This window comes from Lagenorhynchus albirostris, chromosome 14 (genome assembly GCF_949774975.1).
Source record: "Lagenorhynchus albirostris chromosome 14, mLagAlb1.1, whole genome shotgun sequence".
In the NCBI taxonomy this organism is placed as follows: domain Eukaryota; kingdom Metazoa; phylum Chordata; class Mammalia; order Artiodactyla; family Delphinidae; genus Lagenorhynchus; species Lagenorhynchus albirostris.
Window position 1 is genome coordinate 64,517,855 of NC_083108.1, and position 18,850 is coordinate 64,536,704.

Consider the following 18,850-nt stretch of genomic DNA (forward strand, 5'->3'; position numbering starts at 1 on the left):
CCTCCATGTCTGTGGGTATGAAACAGTAAATATGTTAATATTTACCTTCAAGAAAATCATACAGACCATTGAAAAATAAATTATGGTACACTTCTTGTAACGTAGATTTCTAAAAGCCGTAAGTCAAAATTAAAGTTATGTATAAGAATTTTCCATTTTTTGAATTTGTAATAAAGCAATGTAATTTATAGCTAAAATAATAAATTATGAAGTGAGTATGTTAGAAAGCATGATATTGCTTCAGTAAATGTGTATACATGCATGAATACTCATTATTAGACTTTTAGGAACAGTTAAGAATCATGTAAAAAATCAGAAATAAATCCATCAATTTATGTAAATCTCATGATTGCTTCAATATTTAATGTAGGAGAAAAGTGTATCACTGCAAACCAATTGGCATGGCAGCTCATATAATTTTTGTTGTTAACAGGAAGTAGAAGTTATAATATTTTGTAAGATGAATGATTGACTTAAATATTTCCTTATATGATTTGATTAATGTTCTTCTAAGTGATAACAGACTGTGCATGAGAGTTGAGAATAGTTTGAAAAGACATTGTGTACGGTTAAATACATGACCAAGCTATTTTTGGTGTTTGAAGCTCTCTTTTTTTTTTTTTTTTTTTTTTTTTTGTGGTACACGGGCCTCTCACTGCTGTGGCCTCTCTCCCGCTGCCGGAGCACAGGCTCCGGACGTGCGGGCTCAGCAGCCATGGCTCACAGGCCCAGCCGCTCTGTGGCATGTGGGATCCTCCTGGACCGGGGCACGAACCTGCGTCCCCTGCATCGGCAGGCGGACTCTCAACCACTGCACCACCAGGGAAGCCTGAAGCTCTCTTTCTTAAGTAGGCATTGTTTGATGATAGTCAGGAGGTGAGTGAGGCCAAGTCCCTCTGACAGCCCCATTCCACACCATATCTGAAATTAGGCTGAGTCCCCTCTTGCTAAAGCCGCTCTTCTCTTAGCGGAACCGTGTGTAAGGTGGGGAAAGACACGTCCAAAACACGTTTACGGTGATTTCATTAATATCTGAGGAGGGCCTAGTGAGATCAGTGATTTTATTCAGATACCAAAGTAGAATTCAGGGTGGATGGGGGCTGTTCTAAAAGAATTTGTGAGGGAACTTCCCTGGTGGTCCAGTGGTTAAGACTCTGCGCTTCCACTGCAGAGGGCATGAGTTTGATCCCTGATTGGGGAACTAAGATCCTGCGTGCCGTGTGGCGTGGCCAAAAAAAAAAAAAAAGAATTTGTGGGAATGGAGACGTTTACATGAGTGTAAGGACACTTCTCAGGTGTGTCACGTGCAGGAGTTTAAAGATCAGGAGATTGATTACCCTAGAGCTGGGTTTCAGTGTGTCTGTGGAAAGTCTTCTAGTACACTGGTGTGAGGACCCCTGGTCTAGCAAAACCTTAGGGCTTTTACCTTAGTATCATGTTATTAGTCTAGGTCCAGTCAGGAGATGGAAACCACACAGTATTTTAAACAGGGGAAGTTTAAAGTGTTAAAGTATAACAGGAGAGTAACTGTTAAGGTGTACCGGGAATTCTGAAGGGCATCCTAGGGCCAAGGGAGAAGGGGGCCCTCTCCCCAAGATTGGAGTCTGACTTTGTTAGAGAAGGTGTGGTTGCAGCCCATCGGATAGCCAGGTTGCTAATGCCAGAGCTGGGCGAGCAGGAAACAACAACAGTAGCCTTCCAGGGCTTGAGCTGAGGCTGGAGGGCAGGCACCCGGGGTGTCAGGGTGCTGCTGCAGGTGCGTGGTCTGGGGCATGTGGCGTTTGCTCCAGGAGAGTCACAGGAAACAACCCTCAGGATGTTGGGGTCCCACTATGGGCTTCAGTCCCCGAATGCCCCATCTGTGGTGTGGTGGTCACCAGGTTAGTGCTGCAGGGGCATTGGGGAGGGCTCCACGCTCTGGCTATACAGCTGGGGCAACTGTCCCCATCCAGCCCCGCCCCAGACATCCCAGTACACGTGCACCCATGATGGGCCATGTGGCAGCAGCAAGAAGAAAAGCTCCTTTGCTCCTCCAGTGTCCTCCAGTGCCTCCTTCTGCCGAAGCTCAGCACCAACTCACTGTGAAGAAGAAATGCATTAGGAGTCCAAGATGCCATTGTCACAGAGCAGGTACTGAGGGTGCATTCTGAGCTGAGAAGCAGTAATTAGATAACTGGTACATTCCAGTAAACGGTAAAAATTTAAACACATTCACTTGACCAAGAACTGTTCTTTTAGGAAGAGATATGAATAAATGGAAAGGAATGTATTTAACACAGTTATAGAAATAAAGAAGCAAGAATAGCCTGGAAAATTCAGAAAAGGAGCGAAATAAGAGTACTAGTCTTAAGAGATCTTAAAATATATTGTTGTCTCAGTAATTAAGACAGTATGATGCCAGAGCATAAATATACAAATTGGTAAAGCAAAGTCCATAATTAGATACAAATACATAGAGAAATTTAGTATGTGACAAAGGTGTCCCCTCCAATCAGTGGTGAAAAGATGGACTATTCAGTAAAATGCTACTGGGACAGCTGGATGGCCATTCTAGGAGTAATAAAGCTGGGGGACTTCCCTGGTGGTCCAGTGGGTAAGACTGTGCGCTTCCACTGCAGGTGACACAGGTTTGATCCCTGGTCCAGGAACTAGATCCTGCATGCCGCAACTAAGAGTCCATATGCCCCAACTAAGACCTGGCGCGACCAAAATTAATAAATAAATAAATATTAAAAAGAAGAAGAAAGCTGGATCTCTACCTTAGACCTTTCATCAGAATATCTTCCAAATAAAATCAGACTTAAATGTAAACAAATGAAGCCGTAAGAATAATTGAAGAAACTGTAGGAAATGGTTAAGTATAACACAAAATTCAGAGCCATAAAGTAAAAACCTGAAAAATATGTCATAAAAATCTATCACTTCTGCTGGGAAAAAAAGAAACCAACTATAAACAAAGTCAAAACACAAACTCTTAATTAACTAGATAGGAAGAATCCTCTCACAGTGTATACATATATCAGGTCATCACAATGTACACTTGAAATGTCTTACAGTTCTGTGTGTCAGTTACACCTCAGTAAAGCAGCATCTAAATGAAAAATTTTAAGCAGCTTTATTGAGAAATAGTTCACATACTGTGTAATTCCGTGTGTTTTAGTATACTGGCAAAAAACGATACTAATCCCATACAGGATCAATAAAAAGAATTTCATACCTAACTTCAGAAAGAAGTTAAGTATGAAAACTTCAGACTTCCAAAGACAAAGAGATAACCTTAAAAGAAGCCAGGGAACCTTATAAATGTATACATCAAAATCTTCAAAATAATAGCAAATGGAATCCAGCAACGTATTAAAAAATGATTATACATGTGACCAAGTGGGATTTATGCCAGGAATGCAAGGTTAGTTGAACACAGGAAATTAATCAGTGGAGTATACCACATTAATAGAATAAAGGGGGGAAAGCACATGATTATCTCATTAGATGCAGAAAAGGCATTGGACAAAATCCAACACACTTTCATGATAAAAACACTCCATGAACTTCAGAATAAATAAGAGGGACTTCCCTGGTGGTCCAGTGGCTAAGACTGCGAGCTCCCAATGCAGGGGGCCTGGGTTCGATCCCTGGTCAGGGAACTAGATCCCACATGCTGGAACTAAGAGTTCGCATGCCCCAGCGAGGATCCCACACATAGCAGCGAAGATCCCACGTGCCGCAACTAAGACCTGGTGCAGCCAAATTAATATTTTTTAAAAAGGGAGAGAGAGAGAAGTAAGAACTTCCTCAAATGAATAAAGGGCATCTACCGGAAAACCCGAAGCAGAAATCCTACTTAATTGTAAAAGACTGAAAGATGTCCCCTAAGATCAGAAACAAGACAAGGATATTCAGTCTAGCCATTTCTATTTAACATTCTGCTAGAGGTTCTAGACAGGGCAATTAAGCAAGAAAATGAGATAGCACTCAGAAAGGAAGTAAAACTATCTTTTCAGTATCTTGTATATAGAAAACCCTAAAGAATCCACTATTAGAGCTAGTGAATGAATTCAGCAAGTTTGTAGGATATAAGATCAAGATACAAGAAAAAGAAAAATAATTGTATTTCTGTACATTAGCAATGAGCAATCTGAAAATGAAATTAAGAAAACAGTTCCATTTACTGTAGCATCAAAAAAAAAAACCTAGGGATGAATTTAACAAACGAAGTGTAAGGCTTGTTCAGTAAACACTACAAACTACCAACTACTGTTGAAAGAAATTAAAGATCTGAATAAATGGAAAGACATCCATTCATAGATTGGGCTACTTAATGCTGTCAAGAAGTTAGTACTACCCAAGGCAACCTACAGCTTACTGCAATCGTATTATAAAATGTCGACTACCTTTTTTTGCAGAAATTGACAAGCTGATCCTAAAAATCCTGAAAATACAAGTGGCCCAGAATAGGCAAAACAACCTTGAAAAAGAGGAACAAAGTGGAAGACTCACATTAACCCATTTCAAAACTTACTACATGCACAGTTAAAAATAATTGAGGGCTTCCCTGGTGGCGCAGCAGCTGAGAGTCCGCCTGCCAATTCAGGGGACACGGGTTCGTGCCCCGGTCAGGGAAGATCCTACATGCCACGGAGCGGCTAGGCCCGTGAGCCATTGCCGCTGAGCCTGCGCATCCGGAGCCTGTGCTCCGCAGCGGGAGAGGCCACAACAGTGAGAGGTCTGCGTACCGCAAAAACTAAAATATAAATAATAATAATAATTGAAATTGTTTTGTATATTTTACCACAGTAAAAAAAAAAAAAAAACACAAACTTAGTACAAAGCTTCAGTAATCAAAACAGTGTGGTGATGTGTAAGGATTGACATAAAACCAACGGAGGGGACTTCCCTGGTGGCGCAGTGGTTAAGAATCTGCCTACCAATGCAGGGGACACAGGTTCGAGCCCTGGTCCAGGAAGATCCCCCATGCCGCTGAGCAACTAAGCCCATGCACCACAACTACTAAGCCTTCACTCTAGAGCCCGAGAGCCACAACTGCTGAGCCCGCGTGCCACAACTACTGAAGCCCGCGTGCCTAGAGCCCATGCTCCACAACAAGAGAGGCCCACGCACTGCAACGAAGCCTGCGCGCAGCAACGAATACCCAACGCAGCCAAAAATTAAATAAAATAAATTTATTTTTAAAAAATGGAATAGGGAATTCCCTGACGCTCCAGTGGTGAGGGTCTCCATGCTTTCACTGCCGAGGGCCCGGGTTCAATCCCTGTTTGGGAAACTAAGATCCCATAAGCCAAGCCATGTGGTGTAGCCAAAAAAATAAAAAGTAAACCAATGGAATGGAAGCGTTTGGTGGTTTCTTATAAAACTAATCATACTCATACCATACGATCCAGCAATCATTCTTGGTATTAACCAAATGAGTTGAAAACTTATATTCATATAAAAACCTGCACAGAAATATTTACAGCAGGTTAATTCATAATTGCTAGAATTTGCAAGCAACCAAGATGTCCTTCAGTAGGTGAATGGATACTAAATCATGGTACATCCAGACAATGGAATATTATTCAGTGCTAAAAAGAAATGAGCTCTTAAGCCATGAAGAGGACATGGAGAAACCTTACTGAAATACTACTAAGTGAAAAGCCAGTCTGAATAAGCTACATACTGTATGATTCCAGCTATGTGACATTCTGGAAAAAGGCAAAACTATGGACACTGTCAATGAATCAATAGTTGCCATGGAATAGGGAGGAGGGAAGGAGGAATAGGCGAGTACAGTAATTTTTAGGGCAGTGAAAATGATTCTGAATGATACTGTAATAGTAGATACATGTCATCATACATTTCTCCAAACCCACAGAATGTGCAACACTAAGAGTGAACCCTAATGTAAACCATCGACTGTGGGTGATTATGATGTGTCATTGCAGGTTCATCAGTTGTGACAAATGTTCCACTCTGGTGCAGGCTGTTGATAATAGGGGTTGCTGTGCTTAGTAGGGGAGTTGCAGGGGCTTCTAGGCAGGGTGTTTATGAGAACTCTGTCCACTCAGTTTTGCTATGAACAAAAACTGCTCTAAATAAGTCTTTTTTGTTTTGTTTTTTTATGATAACAGATAACCCACAGAATCAGAAAAAGTGTTTGCAAGTCATATATCTGATAGGGCTCTAGTATGCACAATATATAAAGACTTCTTACAACTCAACAACAAAGTGACAGCAATGCAATTTTTTAAAGTAGGCAAAGATTCTGAACAGGCATTTCTCCAAAGAAGATGCAGACGAATGGCCAAAAAATTTTGCTCAGCATCATTAGTCGTTAGGGAACTGCAAATCAAAACCACAAGATGGCTCTCACCACTAGGATGGCAGTAATTTTTTTACAAATAAAAACAACAAAATAAGTGTTTGCATTGAGGATGGGTAGAAATTGGAACCTTCATACATTGCTTGTGGGAATCTAAAATAGTGTAGCCACTGTGGGAAATAGTTTGGCAGTTCCTCAGAATGTTAGAGTTACTATATCACTACTTCTAGGTATATGTCCAAGGGGAATTGAAAACATGTTCACACAGAATCTTGTACATGAATGTTCATAGCAATATTCTTCATAACAGCTAAAAAGTAGAAACAATCCAAATGTCCATCAGTTGATGAATAGATTAAGAAAAGGTGGTCTATCCATAGAATGTTAAAATGAAGTACTGAGACATGCTACACCATGAATGAACCGTGGAAACAGTGTGCTAAGTGAGAGAAGACTGACTCCAAAGAGCACATACTGTATGATTCCATTTGTATGAAGTGTCCAGAATAGGCAGAACCATAGGGGCAGAAAGTAGATACGTGGTTGCCAGGTGCTGGGGTAGGAGAGGGTGGGTGTGACTGCTCGTTGGTCCAGGGTTTCTTCTGTGGGTTGTGAAAATGTTCTGGAATTAGTGGTGATGAATCACATTGTGCCTCTACGGAAATCCACTGAACCGTAACTTTAAAGGGTGAATTTTAGGGCCACCATCACCTGGCTGTGAGGAGAGCCTATAGGTGCTCCAGCACAGGATCGGGGGCGCTGCACCCACTGACCACCAGGCCCCGCCACATCTTTCCAGGAGCCAGATCTGCCACGGCATGAGCACAGCAATGTGCTTTGGGGGTCACAGTGGCATGGTCCTCACAGGAGACCCCTGGGACCAGGGCTTGACCCCCGAGCGAGCCCCTCAGAGCCTCAGTTTTGTCAATACTAGAATAGCACAGCCTTGCTTCAGAATTGTGTCAAGATGCTTCTTTACCAGGGGGAAATCAAGTCGTAAAAACAGATCAAGAGGCGGAGGGAGCAAGGAACCACCAGACAGAAGATGCTCGAGCGTAGACTCTTGCCAGAGCCACTCTGGGCAAAGTGGCATCTGCACAGGAAGTGTCTACTTTTGAGGACATCTACACATCCCACCACCTCCAGTGAGTGAAGCCCCTCTGAGGAAGGCAAAGCTTGTTGAGAGCCTAGGAATCCCAGAAGCTGAACTTGGCGCTTCAGCAGTCACCTCAGCTCAAAAACTGGACATGGGTGCACACTACCCTGATTTGCTCGCCAGAATGACTGTCAGAAGCCTAATCTTTCACTTTCCAACTACCCATCCGACATCCTTAATCTAACGTAGCTATTGCTGTCGTTAAGAAGCAAAGTAACAGTTGTTTGTTGGAAATCCCTGTGAAAAATCTTATCCATGCTATTATTTATGTATTTTTTCCACAAGTATGTTCTTTGCTGAATTGGAATTGAACCAAACTGAACCTCAATTAAGATTTTCAAAAAGCCGGGAAGAAACTAAAGCACAATGCTGAAAAGTTTATTGCTGTGCTGTTCAGTCACTCCTTAACTTATCTGAAAAAGGTTTAAAGCACAGAAACTTTATAATAATTTGCTCTTTTGTAATAAAGGTATTGTGCTGTCTGAAAATAAGTTTCTACTAAGAGTGGTGGCCTGAAGGTTGAAGCTATTATCTTCTACATAGTACCAAAAACTAAGAGTGAACAAACAGATTGAGCACACTCATAAAAATAAATAATAGGGTGGCTTCCCTGGTGGCGCAGTGGTTGAGAGTCCACCTGCCGATGCAGGGGACACGGGTTCGTGCCCCGGTCCGGGAAGATCCCACATGCCGCGGAGCAGCTAGGCCCGTGAGCCATGGCCGCTGAGCCTGCGCGGCCGGAGCCTGTGCTCCGTAACGGGAGAGGCCACAACAGTGAGAGGCCTGTGCACTGCAAAATAAATAAATAAATGAATGAATGAATAAATTGGTGAATTTTATGATATGTGAACCAGGGCTCCTTGAAGACTGGCTACAGGTCTAGGGCAGGAAATGCATGAGTATAGACTGTCTTGTGCCAGAAAGTGATGAGCTCTCAAGAGGCGACTGGGGTCATGTTGGAGAGACACAGGAACCAGTTTGAAGAGACTCTCAACTGCCACAGATGAGACTGTCTGAGCATCAAAAGGAATAATAACTGCAGTAGATTGAAGCACATGAGATATGTTTCAGTCCAATAGTTCATAATGAATGAGTTCACAACTCTGGCTGTATTTGGATGATAATAGGGAAACAATTCATTGTTTTGTAAACTGGTAAATAAAGGGAAAGAACCAAGCATACAACCCACTTTTCCTGTGCAAACGGTACGTCAGGGTTACCAAAGCATGGATGAGCATGAAGTTTTCTTTAGATGGAAGAATTCTCCCAGAAGAATGATAGACTGTCACCATGTACAATCCTAAAGAACTAATAAATATATTCAATGTTTATCAGTGGCTGGCTGCTAATACACAAAAAGGGTGACAGCTGGGTATCATGTCCCTCGTGATGGACACCTAGAAGTCTATCAGAAAACCCAGAACACCTAAATCTGATCATACCTCTCTATTTAATTACCAGTCCATAGGAAATACCTGTAGTATTTTCCATATGTTTGGGTCAGAGGCGCATGTTAAATGACATCAGTGGGATGTAATCAAGAAAATCTAGACTGGGGAAGCCACAGACTAAATGACCTGATTTCTTACACAAAAATTTACAAAATAAAAAGGCAAAATAGGACACTACTAACATAAATTGGGACAGTATTGATCAGACTTAGAGGTTCCAGGGACTTTGTGTTGTTTGAGAGAAGGGTTTATAAGTTAAATATGCTCATTAAAATTTTTGTCAACCACTAAAAGAACAGAATATGTATAAATTTCAAGCCAGGAGAGGAGAATATAAAAAGAGCAGTCAATTAAGCAGAAGAAACATTGAAAAAGTAGGACGAGAAGAAGCTGTAAACTAAGATAATAGGTACAAATCCAGTTATATCCCTCCAAGTAAGTATAACTGGACCAAATCTCACAAAGTTGAAGATTGATGCCCTGGAAAAGAAGATCCCGTACTCATTGTTCTCATGAGACACATCTAGGACTCGTCTTTTACTCTTGGAAAGTAAAAGAATGGAAAACATAGAGTTGGGAAACCAATCTTGTCTCTCTTACGAGACCATGAAGAATTTATTTTTTTCTCTTTTCAGGTTAAAGAAAAAGGAGTTTAGTTTAGAAGAAATATATACCAACAAGAATTATAAATCTCCTCCTGCAAACAGGTAAGTACCTATGAGCAGGAAATAATAGATTGGGGGGCTTCCGAAATGATCGATGTAAATCTCCAATCCTTGTGCTTTGGAAGGGGTTTTATGTTCAGTTCTTCCAATACCGGCGTCTTGAAAATAACTAGAATTGGTATTTTTAGTTCCCAGCACTTGAATTGGGATCAGTGGTAGGATGGGAAAGAGATGTGTGTCAGGTTAGGTAGTCTCCTTTTCGTTTGTACTTGGTTTTTAGCAAATATGCCGGCTGTCTTCAGGACCAATAAGCACTGATCTTCAGATATGACTCCAAACCCAAGTACAGAAGGCATTTCACTTGGCTACCTTTGCGTCTAAATCAGTTCAAGTCATTGAACATTTATTAAATTCCTGTAGCGTCCAGGATGTAGCAGGAGAGTTTTATCCTAGAGATAAAACTCTGAGGCATTGATATAAGACTATTCATTACAGCATTGCTAAATAATAGGAAAGGATTGGAAACAACTTAAAATATCCATTAATAGGGTTCTCGTTAAATTATAGTCCATCCTTGTAATGGGATACACTGCATAGCCATTTAAAAGAATGAATCAGATACCTGTGTACCCAGCTGGGGCAATCTTAAACGTTATTGATAGGTCAGAGTGGCACAATGCATAGGCCAGTGCATGTAGTTTGCTGCCATTTGAGTAAAGAAGAAACCATAGATGCTGTGGGTCAGCAAACTACAGGCCGGGTCCAACCAGCAACCCGTTTTCTTTCTTTCTTTTTTTCCAGCCCTGTGAGCTAAGAATGGTTTTTATTCTTTTAAAGGGTTGTTTAAAAAACAAAAAAGAATATATAGCAGAGACTTGTGTGCCTCGTTAATTTTAAGATGTTTACTACCTGGCCCTTTACCCAAAAGGGCTGACCTCTGATGATACATGCTTACCTATGCACATCTGTACGTTGAGTGACTTTGGGAGGATACACAAAACACTGTTGCTGCTGTTGCCGGGGTGGGGAGTGGGGGGGGTTCATCTTACTTTTATTCTTTACCCTCCTGTCCAGTTTAAATTTCTTCACTATATTGCTTGTACTACATATTCATAGATATATGTGTTTTGTCATCAAAAAATAGCTGCAGGCCAGAGGAAAGAGCTGTCAGGAGCAGTTAGCCTTTAGCGCCCATTGACTGGGAGGGTTGGTGGCCCCCAGGGTGAGCATGTTGGTGATTCTGTTTTGTGCTCCACCCTTAGGTGTTTAGAGACCATCTTTGAGGAACCTAAGGAACGGAATGGTACGCTCATCTCAATCAGCCAACAGAAGAGGAAGCGAGTTCTGGAGTTTCAGGATTTCACAGTCCCACGAAAGAGGAGGGCTCGCGGTAAGGTCAAGGTGGCAGGCAGCTTTACCCGGGCCCAGAAGGCGGCGCTGCAGAGTCAAGAGCTGGATGCTCTGTTGATACAGAAACTGATGGAACTGGAGACCTTCTTTGCCAAGGAAGAGGAGGAGCAGGAGCGGTCATCCGGTTGTTGAGAAGCGATTCAGGTGGGGGGGTCTCAACTTTAGACTTTCCCGGCCTCCTTGGAAGAGGTTGCCTAATTTTGCCCTACTGCCCAAACCACTCAAAATGCAGACTATGGATTTTTACCTATTTCAAGGTGCAGCCTTTTTAGGAACTGGTGAAAGAGGGTCCTCTAACTTGTACTGCTGAGTATAGAACCTCAGGAACGCTCCCTTTCTCCTGGAAATGGTCCTGAATGATGTCGGCCTCCTCCCCACACTCTCTGCCATCCACGGAGGAGGACACCACATACCTTCAGTAACACTAGGTTTCCAAGGACTCACAGCATTTGCACGTCCATGTGAAAGTTCCGCGTTGTTTACGGTGGTGCTAGACCAAGGTTATTTAGACATGTGGCCTAGGGAGGGGGACCTGGCGTCCTGTCCCATGTCTCACCGGCTCATTTCAGTAGTTGAGGAAAGATGAGCTGCTGTGTTTTCTAATCCTTTGAGCCCATCTGTCCAGAACCAGGTTGTGTGTGTGTGTGTGTGTGTGTGAGTGAGTGTGAGTGTGTGTGTGTGTGTGTGTGTGTGTGTGTGTGTGTGTGTGTGGCTTTTCCCCATCATTTTCTCCCCTCTGTGACTGTGGGTCACTAGTGCCAGAGGAGCCCGTCCAGGCCCCATTCGAAGTAAGTTGCACTTTTTAATGTGGTAGTGTTGATTATTTTCATTTGTTTTATTTCCCTTTTTTTGTTTTAATTATTGCTGCATGTTTGGAGCCTTTAAATGTGATTTTAAAGCAGTTTTTTAAGACATCAAGGAGAAAGACAGTACACGTCTTCAGAACACATGACAGGCATTTGACCTGGTTTGTCGGTGCGTGGTGTGGGGCGGCCGAGAGCCGTTTTCCCGTTGACGTGTTCAGGCAGCCCCTTCCCCGCCTCCAGCTCCTAGTGCGACTCATTTCTCATCTGGGTTCTCATTCTTGCTTAAGTAGTTGTATTTATTTTAATGACGGAAGTAAGAGCAGGTCTCTCCCCCAGTCATTTAAAAAGTTGGAAGCTTGGGTGTGGTCTTAGTTGGTTTCATCTGAAGTGGTGGTCCATGACAGAGGCATCCACGATGGCTCAGGTGGTGATTAAGCCAACCCAGAGCGTTTGCAGCTGCCAGAGCAGCCCGCTCCATAGTGGGGAGGAGGACAGTCTGGGGTCACGAAGTTCCATGGCCAGCCCTCTTGGAGGGCAGCTCACTGTACTTTGGGCTCCTGCGTCAGACCTACTGTAAGTTTGGTAGAATGCCAGACAAAGGTCTCTGGGTTTCTCCGTTTCTGCCTGCAGCAGTCTGTGGGCAGAGGACCAGAAGCGTGCTGTGTGAGGCCACAAGCCCGGAAGTTTCATTCCTTTCCCACTTAAGGCCTATGTGCCCTTGCCTTGCTTCCCCTCCTCCCCTTCCCTTGTGTTTTATCTTTTCTCTCTCTCTCTCTCTCAAAACAAGAGTGCAGAGAATTAACATTCCTTGGCTGGTGAGTGGGATGCTAAGCCCAGCCTCAGGACATTGGTCACCTCTCCCATCCTCCCAGGAGCCACTGCCGTGGAGCAGCGCCAATGGGAACTGTCAAAGCTCCAGAGACATTTTCGAGTCATTCTGTGAGAGGAGTGAGTGGTGCCGTCCTGGATCATGTCTCCTGGGTCCCTTTGGTTTCCCTGTCTGTCAGGGGATGGGAGGGTGGGGTGGGGGTGGGGGTTTCTATGTGCCTTTCCTTTGCAGGTTGACAGTCTGTGCCACACTGGAGCAGAAAAACTGACAGTGCGAGAAAAACGAAGTGCCACGTCTGTCTTGTAGGTCCAATGCCTCAGACAGAGCATTTAGTAAGTGAAATACACACCTGGTGATCCATGGAGGCTTCTAAGGCCACAGCCACGTAGCATTAGAGGGGAGCCTGGCTTCCGCACCAGCTCTGAACAGTGCAAACCAGATGCTGCCATCGTGCATTCGCTTTGCCCAGACTGTGCAGACACGACCTGTGTTTCCCCTCAGTACCTCTCCCTTCCTGGGACAGGGTCCTTAGACACAAATGCTTCTCTCTGTCTTTTTGCTTAAGGGAGTGAGATGAATTTGTGCCCTTGTACAAACGTTTTTAGGAATCTCCTGCTGCACAGCTTGCAGACTCCCAGCAAATCTACAGAGCCCTGTTTGCCAGCTCCATTGCCAGTGTAGATGGGTCTGCAACGTGGCAAGCGTGGCAGACTGAAGTTGACGTGGGTGCAGCTGTGGCATCACCAACATTACAGAGATACAATTTCAAGTTTGCCCGTTGCAGGAGTGGCACTTGTCAGGGCCAGGAGCAATGATTTGGAACATTGGCGTTTGGAATGGGGGCTTGGGGGAAGTGGAGACCTGGGTTCCTTCCTTGTCCTGGGAACATAGGAAAAAGCTCCGCTGAGGCCAACCCTCTCCTTGTAATTCTTGGCGAGCATCTGGCCGAGGCCCTTCCTCATTCCAAAGTTAAGAAGGGGCCCCCACTGCAAACTTGAAATTGCGTACCTGAAGTTGCCACATCGTGTTCTAGCCGTGCTCAGCCATACCTGTCTTGACATCCATTTTTACCATTGGCCTAGCCAGCTGCAGTGCTGTCTGTGGTCCTCGGAGCCAGCCACCTGCCCATAGCTACAGGAGGTCTGGTTCTGGGGTGGGACTTGGTACAGTTTCTGAGTATGGGAACTTACCACCCAAAGACACTTAGTGTTTTTAATATGGGAAAGAGAGGAGAAATCTCAGGTCCAATCAGGGTTCTGCACGTCAGCTTTTCACTGAAACTTTCAACTATAGTGTTTTCCATCTGTCAGTTTATAGCTATATTTGCCCCCCCACCTTCCCCCTCCTCTTTTCTTTTGGTTTCATTTCTCTATTAATTTAAATGTACCTCATCACCTGTTCAAGCAGATTATGTCCACTTTTTTTTTACTGACCTTATTCTAAGAGCTACAGCTGAGGGAGGTACAGTGGAGAGACATACAGCGTTTGCCTTACTCGGAGCCTGAAGAGCTCAGAAACTCATGCTGTGAATCCTGAAACAGCGCTCCTCCAAGAGCTGTGAAAAACATGACACTTTGTCACAACTTTGCCTGAAAGGGTCTTTTGCGCGAGTGCCAGAGCCAACCTGAGGTAGATTCCAGATCCCACCCTCTGGGCGTGATCCTACCCCTGTGGCTGGTTCCCTGTCTGCCAGGCTAAGGGCTGCACAGAGTGCAGGACTGGGGCTGCCGGTCCAAGGCTTGGTGCGGCCTGATGGAATGCAGAGCCAGTGCTCCGTCTCCAGGCTGGGATTTCATCTCATAATCAATGTACATCAAGATCCGCGAAAGACGAACTTTTAGACGGTGGTACTTTTCTCCCATTCCCTGGGGGCAGAGTATGCAGTTGGTGCTTTCTTTAATTCCCTTGTGTTTTGTTTCTGTAAGCTTCCCTCACCCCGGTATCATGGAAAGGACCTCTGAAACACCACATCATGGGTGGCTGTATCCAAAGTCTTTAAGTAGTTGGCCAGAGGTGCAGAGTATCCTTTCCTGGATTCATGCTAGGGAAGGGCTCCTTGCCACGACTGAACTTCCTGTATAAAAAGCTGGCCGGGAAGAAGGCTTGATTTACTGAAATCAAAGTTTAGTACTATTATCTAGCCACAAATTGATCAGCAAAGGCTATTTATTTTTATTGTGAAGTGAGGGCCCCCACATAGCCTGCCATCTAGCACAGCACTCTCTCAGATTGGATGTTTGTTCATTGTGTGTCTCCACGAGCCCCTCTCTGGTGCTGAATCGGATTTTAATTCTTGGCAAGAGGCCTCAGCATCATTTCCTTGGGCTGGTCTAGGCCAGTAAATAGCTGCCTGAAGTGTTTGTATATTATCATGGTCAATAGTTCAGTGAAATTTGTACATTTTTGGTAACATTGGCATACATGATGCCCCTGCAGTTCCTTTTCTGTTTGGTAGTTTGTGACTCTAAAATTCCCACTGTTATGTGTGTTAATTTATGAAAATAAAAAGGAATTTTTTTTGGAAAACCTTTCAAATAACTCTCAAGGCTGTTACTTTATTCTTATGGCTTCATAATAAGTTAAAATTCTACCTGTAATATCATGAGGTTGCTGTTGTTGGTTTTTAATAAAACATTCCAAAGTTATATATATAATCCCACAAGCATTTTCTCTTCCAAAGTGGTCACCATTTTCTGAGGACGGCGCTGTGCTCAGAACATGTGTAGAGCTCCACCTCTGGGTGGCCTTCCAAGACTGTCGTGGAGCTTTTAAAATTTACTCAGGTGGCAGATCATCTCTTGGGAGGGACTTTAGTATTTGGAAATGCCAAGACTCACTCAAATGAGTCACACCCAATTAAGTTAGGTAGGGATGCCGAGCCAGTATTCTAGGTGTGATTTTTGAATAGTGTTTATTTTCTCGCATGGCTGAGAAATGAAAAAGCAATAATAAATTCAGGTCAATGGGGCTTCCCTGCTGGCGCAGTGGTTAAGAATCCGCCTGCCAATGCAGGGGACACGGGTTCGAGCCCTGGTCCGGGAAGATCACACATGCCGTGGAGCAACTGGGCCCGTGTGCCACACTACTGAACCTGCGCTCTAGAGCCCGTGAGCCACAGCTACTGAAGCCCACATTCCTAGAGGCTGTGCTCCACAACAAGAGAAGCCACCGCAGTGAGAAGCCCGCGCACTGAAACAGAGTAGCCCCTGCTCACCGCAACTAGAGAAAGCCTGTGTTCAGCAACAGACCCAACGCAGCCAAAAATAAATAAGAAAAATTCAGGTCAAAATGTCAAATATTAGCAACATATCTGGAATAAGAGCTTAGCTTGCTAAGGAGGCTACTTGGGAGAGTATAAATATGGTGGAGCACATTCATTTACTTTTTTTTTTTTTTTTTTTTTTTTGCGGTACGCGGGCCTCTTACTGTTGTGGCCTCTTCCGTTGCGGAGCACAGGCTCCGGACGCACAGGCTCAGCGGCCATGGCTCACGGGCCCAGCCACTCCGCGGCATGTGGGATCTTCCCGGACCAGGGCACGAACCCGTGTCCCCTGCATCGGCAGGTGGACTCTCAACCACTGTGCCACCAGGGAAGCCCCATTCATTTACTTTTTAAAAGGTCTTAAAAAAAATAAAAAGGTCTTGCCTTTTAGCTCATATCCTTCCCAGCTGTACATGAGGTTAGGTTGCGAGTCCTCTGATTCTCAACTCTTTGTTTAACCAGTGGAAACTGGTGAAAGAATGACTGAAAATAAGGCTGTTTAACACCACGCCTACGTGTTCCAGAAAGAAGCGAGATTCCTGAGGATGTTCTTCCTCTGTCCAGAGGGAAAGCAGTGCCCAATGTGCCTTCCTGGCCTTCTTCCAATTCTTGGATTTCTACAGTCAAGACCTCTCTCTGTCCTCCTGCCTGGCAGTTGTGTTTCTGCTGCTTAGGTTTCACAATTACCTGGAGAAGAATCCTCTCTGCAATTTTTCTTGCTTTAGAAGGAAGAGGCCAGTGATCACCTACGGCCCTGTCATTCCTTTAGCACCCCCATCACAGAATCTTAGCCTTGGTAGGGCCTCCTGAGAGTAAGAGGTCCAAACCGATGGGAGAATCCTCCACCGTGTCCTGCCCTCTTCACATGGTGGAGACCTCATTTCTTCAGTTCCTTCTGTGACTTCTCTTGAGAAGTGTTCTAGAAAACTCCCAATACTTCAAGCAACTTTCAGGGTCACCGGTGAGTCTTTCTAACATCCTTCTCAAACTTACAGCGTCTTCTCCCTCCTTGCCGTCAGCTGGTGCTTCTGCTTCCGCGTTTTCCTGAGGTGGAAGCCGTTTGTATAGGACTTCCATGCGGACGCTTTTTGCAGTTCCTTGGCCAGCGCCGGCATGGTCCTCCCTGATATGTTCACCCAGCGCTCTCTGTGCCCGGAGGGCTCTTCTCCCACACGGCCACATGGTTCCCGCAGGCACTGTTCAGATCTCTGCCTTCCCAGATCACTCTTCCTAAAAGTGTATCTCCCCCCACCCCACATCCTCCTTCTGATGCTTTCTTTTTCTTTTTCCTTTTTTTTCAGGCCGCCCCTGCGGCCTGTGGGATCTTAGTTCCCCGACCAGGGGTCAAACCCGTGCGCCCTGCATTGGGAGCATGGAGTCTTAACCAATGGACCATCAGGGAACTCCCCGACGCTTTATTTTTGAGGCTCCTCTCTGGTCCCTCCTGTGACCCCTCAGGCACCTAAAACAGTGCCTGGTATAAATCGTAGGGGCTCAGTAAACACTTGATGGGTGAATGAATGGCCGCCTTCATTAACAGACCCTGTTGCTTGACAGAACGGCCGAGGTCCTCTTCCTCCTGCCGATTCTGAGTATTTGAAGACCTCGTAATTCCCCTCCCTTCAATTACTCTTCAAAGGACCAGTCGCAGGTGAACCGGGAGCTTTTCTGGTGCAGCCACACCCACTGCTGACCTCGCGCCGTCTGATTGGCTGTAGCTCACAGGCTGGGCGGGGCCAGTCGAGGAGTTACCACCTCCTGTGAGATCTACCTGGAAGGTAGGTTCACGCGGCCCAACCCGGAGCCTGCATCCCTGCCTCTGGGCACGGGCATGCTGGGATGCTGAGGGTGGAGGCTCATGTGGATAAGAATCGGCTTAAGAATCTTTCTCCCTTTTGCATTTTCATTTCAGATTTTGGGAGAGGGTAAAATGGTCTGGAAGAATACAAACGCGGCGGCAAATAACCCAGGTGCTGCAGCAGCCGATGAGTTTTTCCCCTACTGCTGCCAGCCTAAGTGATCTTCGTAAAATACAACTTCGCACTTGTCAGAACCACTGCCCTAAAATCCTTCTGCGGGTTCCCCTCGCCCCCACATAAGGATAGTAACTCGGCGTTTGTTGAGCTCTGACCAAGTGCCAAGCATTCTGTGTTTATTACCTTCTTGAATCCTCACAACAACTTGATGAGGTAGATGTTTTTAATCCCCACTTTGTAGATGAGGAAACTGAGGCTTAAAGACATTAGGCGGCGCCTGTGTGGTAAGTGTTAGAGCCCAGGTCTATTCCTGCCCCCAGGATCTGCTCTAGCAAACCAGACACCTCCCCCGACACCTGCCTCTCCAGCTTGGCTTCCCACAGGCGCTCCACACTCTGAATTTCCTCTAGTTCCTCAAATCCTCCATGCTGTCTCTTGCCTCGAAGCTTTTGCACAAAAGCTGTACCATCAGCTGCAAATATTCTTTCTCCCACCCCTTCACTTGACTGCCTCCATGTCTTCAGATCTCTGGAGGTTTCCCCCACCTGTTCCTTCTCCCGCTCCCCTCCCTGTCAGGCAGGCTTCTTAGCTGCTCCCTCAGCCCACACCCCCCCCCCACCCTCTGAACTGCCTGCTGTAACTTCTGCACCCCACACCACCCTGTGAGCTTCCGGAGAAGCCCCACCGGCTACATTTATCTGCGTACAGGTCACGCACCACAGTTAGGTCTGCAACACAGCTTTGGAACAACTTTCACAATGTTCTCTAAGAGGCCGGGCGCTGGAGGTGAGGCCCCCCACCCCCCCGTGAACCCGCCGCCTTCCTTACAGTCTCCTTTTTCTATCTGCAGCTCCTTATGGGTGTGTTTGTTTCCATCGCTGCTTCTTCCTTTTCTCCCAACTTCTCTCCCTCCCCCTCTCTTTGTCCAATACCTCTCCCTTCTCATTAGACACAATCAAGAACTGATTTATTGTTTTAA

The 18,850-nt window shown here is 45.1% G+C and overlaps 1 protein-coding gene across 1 annotated transcript in view; it reads left to right on the plus strand.

Annotated features, from left to right (window-relative positions):
• PRR14L (proline rich 14 like) overlaps window positions 1-15,159 on the plus strand; it is a 56,900-nt gene extending 41,741 nt beyond the window's left edge. Inside the window, exons 7-8 of the mRNA XM_060170677.1 lie at window positions 9,559-9,630; window positions 10,851-15,159. Of these exons, the coding sequence (XP_060026660.1) occupies window positions 9,559-9,630; window positions 10,851-11,130 (352 nt within the window). The 3' untranslated portion in view covers window positions 11,131-15,159. The remainder of the gene's footprint in view (window positions 1-9,558; window positions 9,631-10,850) is intronic.
• The last annotated feature ends 3,691 nt before the right edge of the window (window positions 15,160-18,850 follow it).